This window comes from Tetrahymena thermophila, assembly GCF_000189635.1.
Source record: "Tetrahymena thermophila SB210 genomic scaffold scf_8254777, whole genome shotgun sequence".
Lineage (NCBI taxonomy): Eukaryota > Ciliophora > Oligohymenophorea > Hymenostomatida > Tetrahymenidae > Tetrahymena > Tetrahymena thermophila.
Window position 1 is genome coordinate 1 of NW_002476535.1, and position 15,698 is coordinate 15,698.

The window sequence follows — 15,698 nt, forward strand, 5'->3', positions numbered from 1 at the left end:
ACCCCAACCCCAACCCCAACCCCAACCCCAACCCCAACCCCAACCCCAACCCCAACCCCAACCCCAACCCCAACCCCAACCCCAACCCCAACCCCAACCCCAACCCCAACCCCAACCCCAACCCCAACCCCAACCCCAACCCCAACCCCAACCCCAACCCCAACCCCAACCCCAACCCCAACCCCAACCCCAACCCCAACCCCAACCCCAACCCCAACCCCAACCCCAACCCCAACCCCAACCCCAACCCCAACCCCAACCCCAACCCCAACCCCAACCCCAACCCCAACCCCAACCCCAACCCCAACCCCAACCCCAACCCCAACCCCAACCCCAAAATGCTTACTTACATATTATTAATTAATATGTTAAAATATATTTTTAAAAAAGATAAAAAGTAATTAATATTATTTTTCATTCCATAATTAAACAAATTTAAAAGTTAGTTAATTTTTTTTAAAGTAGTTAGTAGTAATTAACTATAGTGTGTTGTTTACACATTTTTATTTTTAACAAATTATTAAAATTTATTGATTAATTAAGTATTTAATTTTTGAAATAGAAATATTAAACTATATTTTACAAAAATCTTCATAGTAAAGTGTTTTTATTTTATTTTTAAATTTTTTGAACTAAAAATTTATACTTATTTTGTATATAATTGTTTTAATCCTTTATTTATTCATTCATTTTTAAAAAATAAAATTTAATATATTTTAAGCAAAGTGTAATGTATGTATTATAATGATAAAAGTATATTATTAAAATGTGTTAAATAAATATTGATTTCTATTTATATTGTTTATAAGAAAGAAATTGTGAGAAATTTTGCAAATAAAATGTTGTTTGTTAATATACTTAGTAAATAATAGTCAAAATCTATAATTTAATATAGAAATATAAAAATAGGACATTAAATTATTTCAAATGAAAAGTATTGTATTGTTGATTAATTATTTTTTTTATTAGATAGGGTAGGTTTATAATTTCTGATTAACACTGAATAAAATAGATATTGTTAATTAATCTTATTTCTGTTTTTAGATGATAAAAATTCCTTGGATTTTTAAAAAGTAGATGAATTTATCTAAATGTAAAAAAGAAACTATCTATGCAAAATTTTATTGGATAGTTTCCATAGAAATCAAAGTAATAATTTACTTTTTAAGAGTTTTAGAGTAATTATTAATTTTTCTTTAACAAAATCAAAATAAATTCATGTCAGTGATAATTATATAAATTAAAATTTCAGTAAAGGAAATTAGAAATTGATTAAGACAAAAAAGAGAGAAAAACCATTCTCAATTATGATGAGAAATTATTATAAAAAATATTGATGATCCAGAAATAGTTTATGTTTTGACAAAGAACTTCTTTTAGTAAATAAAATAAATTTATTAAAAATAAAGAAGTGATTTTTTTTATGGATTAGAAAGTAGTATATTTAATAATAATGTTTAAAACTATAAATACAAGCTTACATAGCACTATTTTTTGAAATTTCAAGAAATGTATTTTATTAATAAATATGCAGTAGATCTTATCAAGAATTAGCTGCTCGCTAATTATTTTAAATTGTAAATTAATTAATATAAAAAATAATAAATAATAAAAAAAAAATTAACTGATTTAAATTCATGAGTTCAAATGCTAAATAAGATAAATTATTTGTTTCCTTTTAGGTTTTTAATAAGACAAAGTAGAGTTTGTTTATTACTCCTGAGTGCTTAGAAGGTACAGTGACTGTAATTGATATTAATTAGTAACTCAAAAACTTCATTAATATGTCAAATTAAAAATAAAAAAACATAAAATCCAAGTTTGTTAATAATCATGATTATCATTATGATGATGAAGCTAAAAATACTGCAATTTCTACTAAAAGCTAATAAAAACTCTTCAAAATTTAGACTTCCTTTCAGCGTAGATGCTAAATTAAAGCTATACCTTATAAATCTTAATCAGTTACATCAAATAACATTAACACTATCAAAGTTTTAAGCAAGGTTTATGATTCACATTCTTAAGATTTTGATAAAATATGTACTTACTATGCTCTAGTTAAACCTGATTATAACTAAAACAATAAAAAAGACTCTAAATAATAATAACTTGGTTAGCTATTTTATGATAACCCTAATAAGTAATTACACTCTGACAGCATAAACTCATAAATTTAGTTAAAACCTTCAGCTGCTCATTTAGTCAGCAATAATTTAGCTCCTATAAATTAAGAATTAACTCAGCATAAAAAATCCGAAATTTAGTCAAATTAAAATAAAGCAGATAATAAAATTATTTTTCTTAGTAAAGAATAAGAAACCAATAAAAACTTAGATTACAATTATATTAAATAAGAATAAATTTGTAAGCCCAATAAATTAAAAGCTATAAATTCAAAAACTTAAACATTAATAGAAAAAAGTATTCATAGTAACAATAAGTATCGAGACTAATAAAGTTATCTAGCAAATAGTTAAAAACAAAAAAATTTTAATTAACGTATAAATTAATAAAACCAAGAAAAATAATAAAAGAAAAGAAAATTTTAGTGGCGTGATCCTCTTAATTTAAATAATGATGAAATATAAGATTAAGTTTAGAAGTAATTAAAAAATAAATAAATAGAAGAAAATGAATTGATTTCCATGGATAATTAAAATGAGGAATATGTAAGTCCTTCTCTTTCTGAGTAGTAGAAACACTATTCAATTAATTAATTTGTTGCAAAAAATAATTAGAGCAAATCTAGTTAATGTTATTAACACACAGATTAAAATATACAAAAAAATCAAAATTTTAATTAAAGTTCAACGAAAATAGAATAAAATGTGCGTAAAAAAATCAAATAAAGCAAATAGCCTGAATTAAACTTTTGCACTAATAACAATAATTATAAAAATATTTCAAAACTAAATGAATATTTTTAAGAACTTCAAATGCTTACTTCAGAAAACAATTTTATAGATAACTCACAATCCCTCCTTAATAAATGTATTTATCTTACCGAGAACAGTTACGTTCATTTAATCATTTAGAATTTAATGACTGATTTTTAAACTGTATCAAATATTATTGAACCAAATTATAAAATAAATTTTTAACAAAATGAAGGAATGAATTAAGAAAAAGAAACTATTTAATAGACACCAGATTTAGATAGCTAAAGAAAAGTAAGGACACTTACATGCTTTTCAAGGAGTAGCGCTACTACACAACATATAAATGTATTAGCTCTTGCTTCAGCCCTATCTATAAGTAATGCGCAAGAAAATAGTGCTTCTCAAGAAATAATTAAATTAGAAAACAATTAAATAAATTAAAATACTAATAACAGCTTAACAGAATAAGCAAATTTAAAGACATAATAAGAGATTGATGGCACTATCTAAAATTATTAGCTACTAAATCAAAAAAAATTACATTTGGAAGAAATTCCAGATATTTTTCAGAATACAAACGAAAATCCTACTAAATTAAAATAGCATCAGTAAGAATAGTGCGCTGGTTCATTTAACATAACATAAAAATATGATAAAAATTATATGTATAAATGTAAAAGTTTTTTTAAATTGAAGAACCTTACATAATAATAATAAATGTAATTTAGATTCTCATAATATAAAAAGAGAAGCGCCAGTGTTTCTTCACCAAAACCACTTAATTTAAATTAAAAAGAAAGCCCTCCAGACTAATCATTTAAAAACATATGTGAGAGTTAGGAAAACTAAATGGTTGACAAAAATTTACACAAATTTGGTAAGTACCATAATTTCAACAAGCTATTCATGTACAACATACTAAACATGTTTTAACCTAATAATCTAGCTAATATGAATGTACCAGAATAAATCTCAAAAGAGTTGCAATTGCTTATAAGCAAAATAAAATCCTCAGCAAAAAATAATTATAAAGTAGAAGGAAAATATGCTTTTGACTACTTTTCCCATGCTCACTACAACATATTATTTTTTAAGCTAAATAGTAAAAATATAGTTATTTTAAGCTAAAATGAAGAATATTTAAATTTATACAAAGAGTGTTTTAACATCAATCTTAAGGAAAGTATTTCTAGTATAACAATTACTTATATAAATTTAATTAAACTATATTGCTATCAAATCTTCATGCAATGCATAAGAGAAGAGGAAATTTAAATCGATACTTCTCTTTCTTAAGAAAATTTAAAAAATTAATATACTTTGAAGGTTATTAGAGGTATTAAAAAGCTCTCTAATGGAATAATAATCAAAAGATTTTGAAAAAAAATGTGTAATCAATTATTATATTTATTCTTTTATTCAAGCACTTAAACATAAAATACTTTAAGTCGTATTTATTTCTTATTATCATTCTTAAATTTATAAAATAAATAAACCAATCAACTATACAATTATGTTATAATTTATCCTTTATGTGTATCTCTGCTTAGTATTTTTTAGGAAAATGGCAAAACTAAAGCTATTACATTCAAAATTGTAGTTTTCAAAAAAACTTAAAATTATATTTTCAAATCAAAAAGTAAATTTATCTCAATTATTAAGTAAAAATAGAAAATTGATTGAGAGAAATACCCTTTAAGATTAGAATTTATTTTTTCTTATATGTGATTTAATACTTATTCAATTTAGCTTATTTTATTACAATTGAAAGAAATTTTCCTACACTCTGGCTGGAGTTTTCTATTTATTTCTTATCAATCAATCAATTTAAATGTTAAATAAATAACTCAAAACATACATACATTATTTTACAAAATCTCAAAATAATCATCTATTAATAAAACTAATATTATGATATAAAATATCTTTCAATTTAATACATAACTTTTCATAATATATTTTAAAGAATAATAAATTATATAACAGTAATACTTGATAATTTATTTTGATCGTTAGGATAATAAACCTATGTTAACATATAATTTATTTCTTACTGCCTTGGTTTATTTATTAATAAAGAAAGGTTTACAAAATTACTTTATTTAAAAATAAAGACACTTACTGGGCATTACAGATATAACGTGAAAAGTTGCGTTATGCTGACCATCTTTAGAATATGATAAATTCCATTTTATGTTCTTAAATAAACTTGTGTAACTGCTAGAATTTGAGTAAATTGAGAATGGCTATTACATATCTAAAAAAATATAATCCTCACTTTTACTCAATCATAAGCTTCGCAACATAAAAAACATAAAAGCTAAACAAAGTCAATGTTTATCTTTAACGTCTAGTTTAAACTCTTAAAAATCTTAACAACAGTAGCTTCATGTAGCTAAATCATAGTTTACCTTTATCATTTTTGATAAGAATATGGTAAAATTTTAATTCTTTAATAAGGAAATAAAGATGATCATTATTAAATTTTTTTTTTGTATTGATTAGAATAAGAAGTTTCTTAATTTTATACTTTAAAATATGAAATAAAAAAGATAAACTGTTTTTGAACTTCAAATAAATTATTTTTTTGTGAATATTAAAAATATTTATAAAAAGAAAATAAAAAACTCATTCAATATTATATTTAATATATTAATTTAGTTGAAATATTTTTTGTTTGTTATACCTATTTTAATAAAGAAAAAATTTTTCTTTTCCAACATTAAACAAAGTGAGATATATCTAATTACTAGCTAAAAATAAAAAGAGAAACTATTAAACATAAATCATAAAATTTTATAGTTTTACTCATTTGCGAAATAACTATAATTTTAAAACAAATAATAATTTTATTAATTGCGAAAATTGAATAAAAAATGATTTTTATTGAATATTTTGAATCTGTAAAAAGTTTTATATCATTAATTTTTTATTATTTTGAAGAAAATGTCTTAAATTTTGCTTCTTAAATATCAATATATCTCATTTTTTTATTATTACATTTATTTGTAATATGCTGGTGCTGGTTTATTTTAATTTTAAAATAACGAATAATTGAGTTAGTTTAATTTAGCTTGATAAAACTATCCATTTGTGTTTGGCTTTCAAAAATTGAGTAAAAAATTAAAAGATAAATGTTTGTTTATATGATGGCTAGTTAAATTTTAGCTAGTGATTCTTTAAGCTTAAACGCAAAAATTGAAATAACTATGATTTTCTCAACAAAAGTAATCATTTATCTAAATTGAAAGCTCGAATAAAGTTTAATTTAATTTAAAAAATAAAATAATACTTTTATCTTATGTTTTTTTAACTATTAAATTTGTGTATTAGATTAGATTTTAAATCAAAGTTAAAAAAAGATGATGAATGAATGAATAGCAACTATATAATTGATTAAAATTTTTGATGGAGACAAGTTAAATTGAAATTAGACTTTTTAGATTATTTAGAGTGAATCAATTATATTCAAATTAGACTGTTAACTAATTCAATTTCAAAAAAAAATTGCTAATTTATAAAATAAAAAAAATAGAAGATCTTTTGTTTAGTCATTTATTTTTGAATTTATTATTAAAATCAAATTAGAACAAAGCTAATCATTTCATTTTAAATATTTTTATAATTAGTATTTGATATCACTTATTTTTATAAATATATTGCCAATTAATACTTTTCAAATATTTTTTATTAATTATTTGTGTTAATTTTTTTTCATTTAAAAAGGAAAAAATCAAGTATTTAATTAGAAATGTCAAGCCCTAAGCTTACTGAAAGCCCAGGCTTAAATGAATTTTAAGAAAGTTTACAAGGTGATACATTTATTGTTAGCGATAAACAAAGTAAAAACAATTTATTTTTAATAGCTGTCTTCATCATCGCATATTAGCAATTACAAATCTAGCTAGATATTTTCTTTATTGACATATTTATATTTTCAAATAGTTATAAGTAGAGAAAATATTGATGAACTTAAGCAGAGTGATATTGAAAGCTGTGAATAAAAAATAGAAGATGAATCAATTGATTATATGTAGGAAGAAGAGTTTTTGTGTGATGATCTAGATGATTTTGAAACTGATATGTAGGATATCGATGGAGAGTAATATTTAGAGGAACAAGCTTTAGAATCTTATTTTTACTCATTAAAGAAGAGAGTACTCACTATTTTATATAAAAACTACTAAACTAAGCAGCTGCAAAAGCAATCTCTACACTAAATTTTGTTGAGATTTTAGGCCAAAAATTATTTTCTGCAATGGAATGAGCTTTCGCTTCAAATATCAAAGGAAACTTAATTGCAAGAAAACAATATATAAAATGGATAAGAAATTATGTTAAGCAAAAATAGTTTTGACTAATAAAAAGGCTATATGAGCACAAATATGGAGGAATTTTAAACAGATTGCTATAATCATCAATAAAAAGAAACTGATTGCTTAAGTAATACTTATAAAAATAAATAAGAAGTAGAAAATGTTCAAAAAACAAAGGAAAATAGTGAGTCTTTTAAAATTGAAACTCAAAACGAATCTTAAAGATCATCAAAAATAGATAAAACAGAATATAATTATGAAGATTTTTAAAATTCAAATATGAAATCTTTTGATTAAATAAACGAGAAAATATTTTTTGGAAATTAGTCTGAAGACATCAATGCTCTCAAGGATGAAAATTAAGTGTTTGAATAAAAAGAATTTGAAATTAAAACTCAAAGTGCGAATCAAATAAATCAATTTTATATAGATGATGTTTAATTTATTGATTAAGAGTAATTTGATGAAAGAGTAGATGGATCTTCTAACTACAGCTCAATTAATTGTGGAAGTTCATAAAATAAAGAAAATGGTCAACATAAAACTTAGACTTACTAACATCTAAATGTTTTTTAGTAAAAAAGTGAAAATTAAAAAAATTAAAATACTGAATAAAGCAGTACAGACAGAAGCGAAAGAAATGTAGTCTAAAAATCATATATCTAAAATACTGCTTGCAATTCATAATATCTCAGGAAAGATGATCAATAATCTAAAGTTTTAAATACTGAGCATTAATCCTAATTTGTTTACAAAGATTAAGCTACGTAAAAGGTCATATTAGAATAGGCATAGCCAAACACTACAATTTATTAGCCAAAATAAAATAACTAGAATGAACTTTAAGTCGAGCAAAGTATTTATGATGAAAGATCTTTTGACACACTCTCCACATAAAAGCTAAGTCAATCAGGTATCTAAAATAAATTTAGCAACAACAAGGAGTCTGACAAGACCCATATTTGTTAGCCTTAAAAGAACTAAGACTTTATAGATTCTTATCGCAAATAATCTTCAGTAAAATTGTATAATCTGACTATTGGTAACAATTTTAATACTTTAAATAACACCCAGATTTTAAGAGATAATGAAATCTAAGAGAGGGTTTAGGATCAATAAATTGATTAAAATATAATTTAAATAGCCCAGCCTACTTTTTAAAACTTTATAAACTAGAAAGAAGAAGCTAAAAAATAATTAAATAAAAATCAATCAGCTCATCTTGCATAGTAGCATAGTGTTTCAACCAATGAAATAGAAACTGATATTCTTAATTTTGAGAAATCTTTATTGAATCCTTAAATATTAAAAGATGAAGGCTAAAGTAAATCATAGACTGAATATGAAAATTCTTTAAATTAATAATAAAGCTGTTAAATTTCAGAGAGGAATAAATAGATAAATATAGATTTAAGATAGCTTAAATCGCTGGAAGATGAAGATTAATTAGCTTTTGAGAAAGAAAATTACTTTACCCATAGAAAAAATGACAACGATCATGACAAACGACTGTCTTAGATCGAAGCATTTTCTATTTCTAAAAACATTGAGTTAACTCCAGTTTAGTAATAAATGATACTCTCTTCTCACAGAAATAACATTAAAAGCCATAATACTTAATCTATCTCATAGGAACTTGAAGAAGAACAAGAATAAGCTGTAGATGACTTAGCTCATGAAGTTGCTTTCTACATATTTGGCAAAAAGTTATTTAAAAAGCTTAGACTAGCTTATGTAACACTCTTTTTCTTGAATTTTCTATTTTTTAAAGTTATTTACCTTAATTTTATAATAAAAAAGAAAACAACAAGGACTTTAGATAGACCCCAAAGTTCTCGTTGCGTAAGAGTATATTTAAAATTATTATGTTGTGATTTTCTTTGCTTGAATTATGAATAAACTTTTTTCCGCTTAAATTTCGTTTGATTTAATTTAGTTTATTTCCTGTTTTTTTTTTTTTTTTCCGAGACTCAATCAAAGAAAGATAAAAAAATACTTAATTTTAACAAAAATATTTAAATAAATAGCACTTAACTTAATATAGCAGCAATGAATAGCTAAGGATTTAATAAGTGAAGATAGAGACTATGAGAAAATGCTTTGATATGCTTAAATAGCTAAAAGACATCAATAAAAAAAAGAAAGAAATTTAATAAAGACTTTTTAATTACTATGAAGTGAGGTATATTCGCCGTCCGTTAAAAATTTGGTACCAAAATAATAAAATATGGTTAGCTCAAAAAGTAAGCTTCACAATAATTAGCTAAACTATGCTCAAGCTTTAAATTTGTGAGGCATTTAAAAAAATAAAGAAATACAGCCTGAATAAAAAGAGAGAAGATACAATAAATAATCTTCTGAAATACTATGAAAGGGCTCCTTCTCCTTATCTTTCGAAAAGCACAACTCTTGAAAAAAAAATATAAACAATAAATAAAACTAGCCAGAATTAAAATGAGAAAGGACTCTCTCAAATAGAATAAAATAAATCTTAGCTAAATAGCAAAAAACATTTTCAATCATTTGAAGAATTAGATAAAGAAAATAACTCGATTTTATGTAATATGAACACTCATTCATCATAAGTTGAAGATCCTTTTGTCTATTCGAGAAAAGATTCAAAAAATCTAAGCATGAATAATGTTACCTCAAGCAACAAAAGACTTTATTAGCATTGTTAAAAAAATGAAGAAATATTAAAAAACTAACCTAATTAGAATTCAAACTCTTCCTACCCAATCTAATTGAAGCAAGAGATATAGGCGACAACAGCAGCTACTAATATTTATCAGAAGAAACAAGCTGATGAATCTCAATACTAAAAATAACCTAATTTGAACTTCAGCATTCAGAATAAAAATTAGCAATAGAGTGAATAATTTTCAACAGAAGGAGAGTAAAATTTATAGATTTGTAAAAAAGTTAGGAACTTGAGAAATTATTAATCAATTCAAATTTATGAATATGGAATCAATAATTCTACAGAAGCCAGTGATCATGACTTGAATAACTACAATTCGAAGGTATCATTATTTGAATTAAATACCAAAACAAAGAACTCAATATCTTAGAATACAGATATTTCAGGAATTATTAGTGATAAATCTTCTATGGTTTATAATTGCTCCAGAAATGCTCCATTTAATTCAGGTTAAAGCTGCATTCCTACCTCTGCTAAATCTAATCACCAGAACCTATTAAAAACAAACGAAGAAGTTGTGAATACGCATAAAGAGGGAAATTTAAAAAATTTAGATTATAAATTCGAATAAGAGATTTCAACTTCAAAATTTAATAAATAATATGAAGAACCTCCTGATTAAAATTCTTCATTAAAAAATTCATTCATTTTTGAAAATAAAAATAATTTAAAAAGTACTTTTTCCTAAATTAATCAAATCTACTCAAAAAATGAAATACAGTCTGATAGATAAAAAAGTTAAAACTACCTTTTTGATTAAAATACAAATTGTATGACTTAAAAGCCTACACTTCTCCATAAAGGTTCCTCTAAATAATTTGAAAATAGAGCACTTTCCCAAAGAAATAATTTAAATGATTTAAATATTCAATAAGAAGCAACTGACTTTATTTGTAATTAAAAAAGTAAATTTTAAGAAATATATTAACCTCCTCCCCACTAAAATGAAAGTTATTAGAAAATCAACCTCACCCCAAAGAGGAATTAACAAAATTATAATTTCTCAAATATTTAAAATGTTAATAGCTAAAACCAAAGCAATTCAAATACAATAAAAAATTAAAATGCATTTACGTTTACACATAGTTAAATTAAAAATTCGCTCAGCGTTTCAACTCAGCAAACTAATTACGAAGAAAGAGATAAATTTTAAATTAATTCAAAAGAGTATTAATAATAACTTTTATCAAACATAACAAATAACTCGTCTTACTAATTAAAAGAAGCTGGAAAAATTAAAAAAAATTCATTTAATAAATCCTTTATTGAGGATAAAGAATAATTAGATCAAATTGATTCTTAAGAACTGAATATAAAAATTTAAACTAATCAAAAATAAAACTAAATATCAGCTAATACATTTGATCGTAATACTTTGAGCAATCGAGGTAAACATAGCTACAGCTTTAGTTAAAATCTAAATAGTTTCTCTAACTAGGATAATTACACAATTAGCAATAAACCAAGTAATTTAAATAACGATTCTAATGGATTGATTTCTTTTGTCAATCGTAACAGAAGCAGTAGTAGAATTAATCAATAGCTTGAATAATAAGCAGAGGCGTTTAACTCTAAAAAGTTGAATTCAAGTAGAAATTTATAAAATAATTTAACAGAAAAGCAAAATCAATCTTGCAATGATCAAATGCTATGCAGTAGTAAAATAGATGGCTAGAATTTATTTTTAAAGTACTAGTAAGGTTAAAATAATTAAAATGTACATGAGATCTAGTAATTTAAAATTTAACATGATAGACAAATAAATAACAATCCTCTAAAACCTCCTCTTTAACATTATTAACAAAAAACTGATAGATCTAGCGATAGCATGACTGTAGAAATCAAACCTTAAAACTAATTAAATATTTAGTAACAGGTTAATAAAATGGCAAAGATAGAATAAAATATTCACCACAAATCATAAAATTTCTAGAAAGACTCAAAAAATGGAGATCTAAATACATTAAATTCCTCTTTTAGATCTAATTCAAAAACTAATTACAACCCTCATTTTATTGAAAGTAATTAAATTGTGACTTTAAAATAAAAAGTAGATATTACTCCTTAAAGAAGAGTTTAATAAGATGAAAGCTGCAACTAGATTAATTTATCTCTACATCAAAATAAAGAATCAGAATAATATAAAACTACTATTAAATATTCGGCATATTAGAATTAACCAGATGATTAAGTAAATTAGTAAGAGTTTCAGCACTTAGAGACTATCCATTACAATTTACCTTAGAATTACCTTAGTCATTTAAAAAATAAATAATTTTCACAGAGGATATAAGAGACAGCAAAATAAATTGAAATAGGAAAGCTGCCAATAACTTAGTAAAAGCAAGAAAAAATTAACTAATTATAATAATACCAATATTTTAAATAAATCTAATAATAAAAAAGCCAATAATAATAATAATATTCAAATAAACAACTCAGCAATAGTTCATCAGTTAATAATAGTTTTTCAAGAAATGCATAAAAGCAATAAAATCAGAAAAATAGCAATAAAAATGATTCAATAAATGCATCACAAGAAAGAAGCAAAAAAAAAGATTTAACTGGTGTCGGTTAAAGCATTTAAAATATTTTATACTTCGAAGCCAAGATAAGAAGTAAAAGACTTGCTAGGAGCCAGGAAAGATCTAAAAATGACTCGATCGAGCTTTGCAAAAAACTTGAAAATCTTGAATAGTATATTGAATAAATAAATTTTGAGTTAAAATAAGAAAAAGAAAAAAAATCACTCTTGCTTGAAGAGAATGCTTAGCTTATTAACTAATAAGAATAATATTGAATGAAATAAATTTGAAATTATAAAAATTTTAAATATTTGTTCTTAAATGTATATAAAAACTATTAATATAATTATTATTATTGTTATTTAAGGAGTCTTTCTATTACTATCAATCAATCAAACTTTTGAAGAGTTTGTAATTTTCTCTTAAAATAAATTATTGCATTCAAATTTTTATAATTTTGTTGTTTTTTAAATTAATTAATGTAAATAAAATGAAAAAAATTAGATTATTTAACTTTTTAAATATGAAACAATTTTTTTTTGAGATAATAAAGAAAGAAGATGATATTTTTTGCAAACGTTTTATATTACTTAAATATTTGATATAGCAAATTAATATTTTAAAAGTTTAATTATATTTTATAATATATTCAATAATTACCCTTTAAAGAGCAATAATAATAATAAAAATTTAATTTCTTTCTAAATAACAGATTCTCATAATTAATTATAAATTTTATGTATGAATTCATTGTATTTTAAAAAGTATATATATCATAAATGTAACAAATTTGATAAAAATCCTCTTATAATTTTAATTTTTATGTTTTATTCTCTTTATAGAATCTGCTAATTTTATGGAAAAACTTATTTAATTATTTTATAATAATTTATTTTAAAGATTAAAATAATTTAGGAATTCTTTATTATAATTTCAAAACAAAAATTTAATATGTTTGTAATGTGTGTATATTTGTATGTATGTATTTATATTTATTATTTTCGTTAATGAGAGATAAAATTAAACAGCTACTTTATTATTTCTTCTGGAATTTAAGAATATTTAATATCCACTTTAATAATAATGAGGAATAATCCTACATAAATATTAAATCATTTTTTAGATATTTTAAAAAATTGAAGTATAGATATTTTTAAAGGGAAAATATTAAATTAAGTCTTATTATCAAACAATACCAAAGTAGAAAAGATAACAATTAGAACAAATAAAAACTAAGCAATTTAAAAAAAGATGGAAACTCAAGATAGCATTTTTGAAATAGTAGAGAATTTTAATGGTGAAGGATTAAGGTAAGATAATATAAATATTTTTATGTTTAAAATATCGACTTACTAAAAAATATATTTTATTAATAGCAAATTGAAGGAATAGTAAAGCGAATAGGATTTTAGATCATAGTTAACATCTAAAAATGAACACGGATAGACTGTATTGCACGTAGCTTGTTAACTAGGATATACTAAAATGATTATTTAGATTTTAGAGTATTTAGAAAGCTTGTCTGTAAGCAATTTTTAGCAGATATTTATTGGATTTTCATAAAATTTAGATTTTATAATGAATAATCAAAATTAATTGTAAATAACTATTTATTTATAATAAAGTTAATTAATGAAGTGATTGATTCAGTAGATAGCAATCATTTTACTCCTCTTATTTTAGTTATTAAATCTACTGATGATGGCATTCCTGAAGCAGTAGAAGTACTTTTGAAATTTAATGCAAATCCTAATGTACAAGATAAAGATGGAAATACTGCTTTACATTATGCAGCTTCTATGGGTTAAGAAGAATGCTGTGAAATATTATTGAATAGCAATAAGATAAATATTAATTCATAAAATAGTTTTGGAGGTAAAAAATATTATTTAGTTAACAATTTCTTTAATAATGATGTATTTTGTAATGTAAATTTAATAGAGACTCCTTTGATTCAGAGTATTATTGAAGGCTAATTTAACATTATCAATATGTTACTGAACCATAAAATTGACCTAGAAATACAGGATAAAGTTAATATTTATATTAATTTTTAACATAATTTTTTTTCATTTTTAAATTTTTATAATTTGATAAATTCTTACCATAAAATTAGAAAGGCAGATCAGCTATACATTATGCGGCTATTACAAAAGGAAATAGCCCAGCTTATATTCGCTGTTTGGCAGAAAAATGCGATTTAAATAAGAGAGACTAAGAAGGTAATACACCTTTACTTCTAGCAGCATCATTGTCATTGAAGAAGCACTATAGAGCTATAGAATTACTAATTAATCTTAATGTAGATTTAACTGCTAAAAATAAATAAAATAAATTAGCTCAAAACTATGTCGAATAGCTTGACTTAGAGGATAAAAAGACTGAATATTACTCAATTTTAAGAAGTGCATTTAAAAAAAAAGGAATCATTCTCTTAGAAGAAGGTACTAATGAAAAAAGAGAAGCACATAAAAAATATTAAATGGAATAGGAAATAAATGTATCAAGTGATGAAAAATCAAGCAAAAAAGGTGGATGTTGTAGCACAGGTAGCTGCAGTAGTGCTAGTAACTCTGAAGATAAATAAGTTGATGATTAAAAGAATTTATCAGAAAAATAAAATAAAAAATCTGGCTGTTGTTCTGATTCAAGTAGCTGCTGTGGTGATGGCAACAGTACAAAAAAGGAAAAAAATAGTTGCTGCAGTGATAATGGGAATAGCAGTTGTAATACTTAAAAATAACAAAAATCTGAAGGTAATATTTAAACTGCTGCATCTAAAAAGGGTTACGACTTTTAAGAAAAGCTAATAATTGCTGCTTTAGTTCCTTTGAACATTGTCTTTTTTTATTTATTATTTTAGGTTTTTATGTAATCTAAGTGATATAATGATGAACAGTTAACATTTATAGAATACTGGAATTTATTTTAAAAATATGATAAATTCTATTCTTAAATAACTGACTTTGGCTGTCAGTTTTATATTTAATTAGTTTTTTATTCTAGTATGCAATAAGAATTAAGCCAGCTACTTCATTTACTTTTTTAAATTTATGATTACTTTTGAACCCACCGGTTAAATTAATATATTATTATGGTTAGTTAATTAAGCTTATTGTTCATATAATTTTAAATTCAACACCACCATTTTTAACATTTAGTTTAAAATTTCATAATTTTTATTTCAAAAAAAAGTTAAGTTTAAGTATCAATAGTGATTTTATCAAATAATAGATAAGATTTTATTGATTTTCTGTAAAAAAAAATTAATTTT

General features: G+C 23.2%; 3 protein-coding genes across 3 annotated transcripts; all 3 read left to right on the forward strand. All coding sequences in view use genetic code 6, as the record gives it.

Moving 5' to 3' along the window:
- Positions 1-1,637: 1,637 nt before the first annotated feature.
- Positions 1,638-4,262, forward strand: TTHERM_00375190 (hypothetical protein; the record flags this gene model as incomplete). Its single annotated transcript, XM_001009647.1, has 1 exon — positions 1,638-4,262. One exon carries the CDS (start codon positions 1,638-1,640, stop codon positions 4,260-4,262), a length of 2,625 nt encoding a protein of 874 aa, XP_001009647.1.
- Positions 4,263-6,609: 2,347 nt separating this feature from the next.
- Positions 6,610-12,699, forward strand: TTHERM_00375180 (hypothetical protein; the record flags this gene model as incomplete). Its single annotated transcript, XM_001009646.3, has 4 exons — positions 6,610-6,724; positions 6,828-8,932; positions 8,999-9,046; positions 9,226-12,699. Exons 1-4 carry the CDS (start codon positions 6,634-6,636, stop codon positions 12,697-12,699), a joined length of 5,718 nt encoding a protein of 1,905 aa, XP_001009646.2. The 5' UTR covers positions 6,610-6,633.
- Positions 12,700-13,675: 976 nt separating this feature from the next.
- Positions 13,676-15,308, forward strand: TTHERM_00375170 (ankyrin domain protein; the record flags this gene model as incomplete). The annotated part of the gene is made up of 5 exons (XM_001009645.1): positions 13,676-13,734; positions 13,801-13,948; positions 14,050-14,299; positions 14,366-14,457; positions 14,541-15,308. The coding sequence occupies 5 exons, from the start codon at positions 13,676-13,678 to the stop codon at positions 15,306-15,308; spliced, it is 1,317 nt and encodes a 438-aa protein (XP_001009645.1).
- Positions 15,309-15,698: the final 390 nt, after the last annotated feature.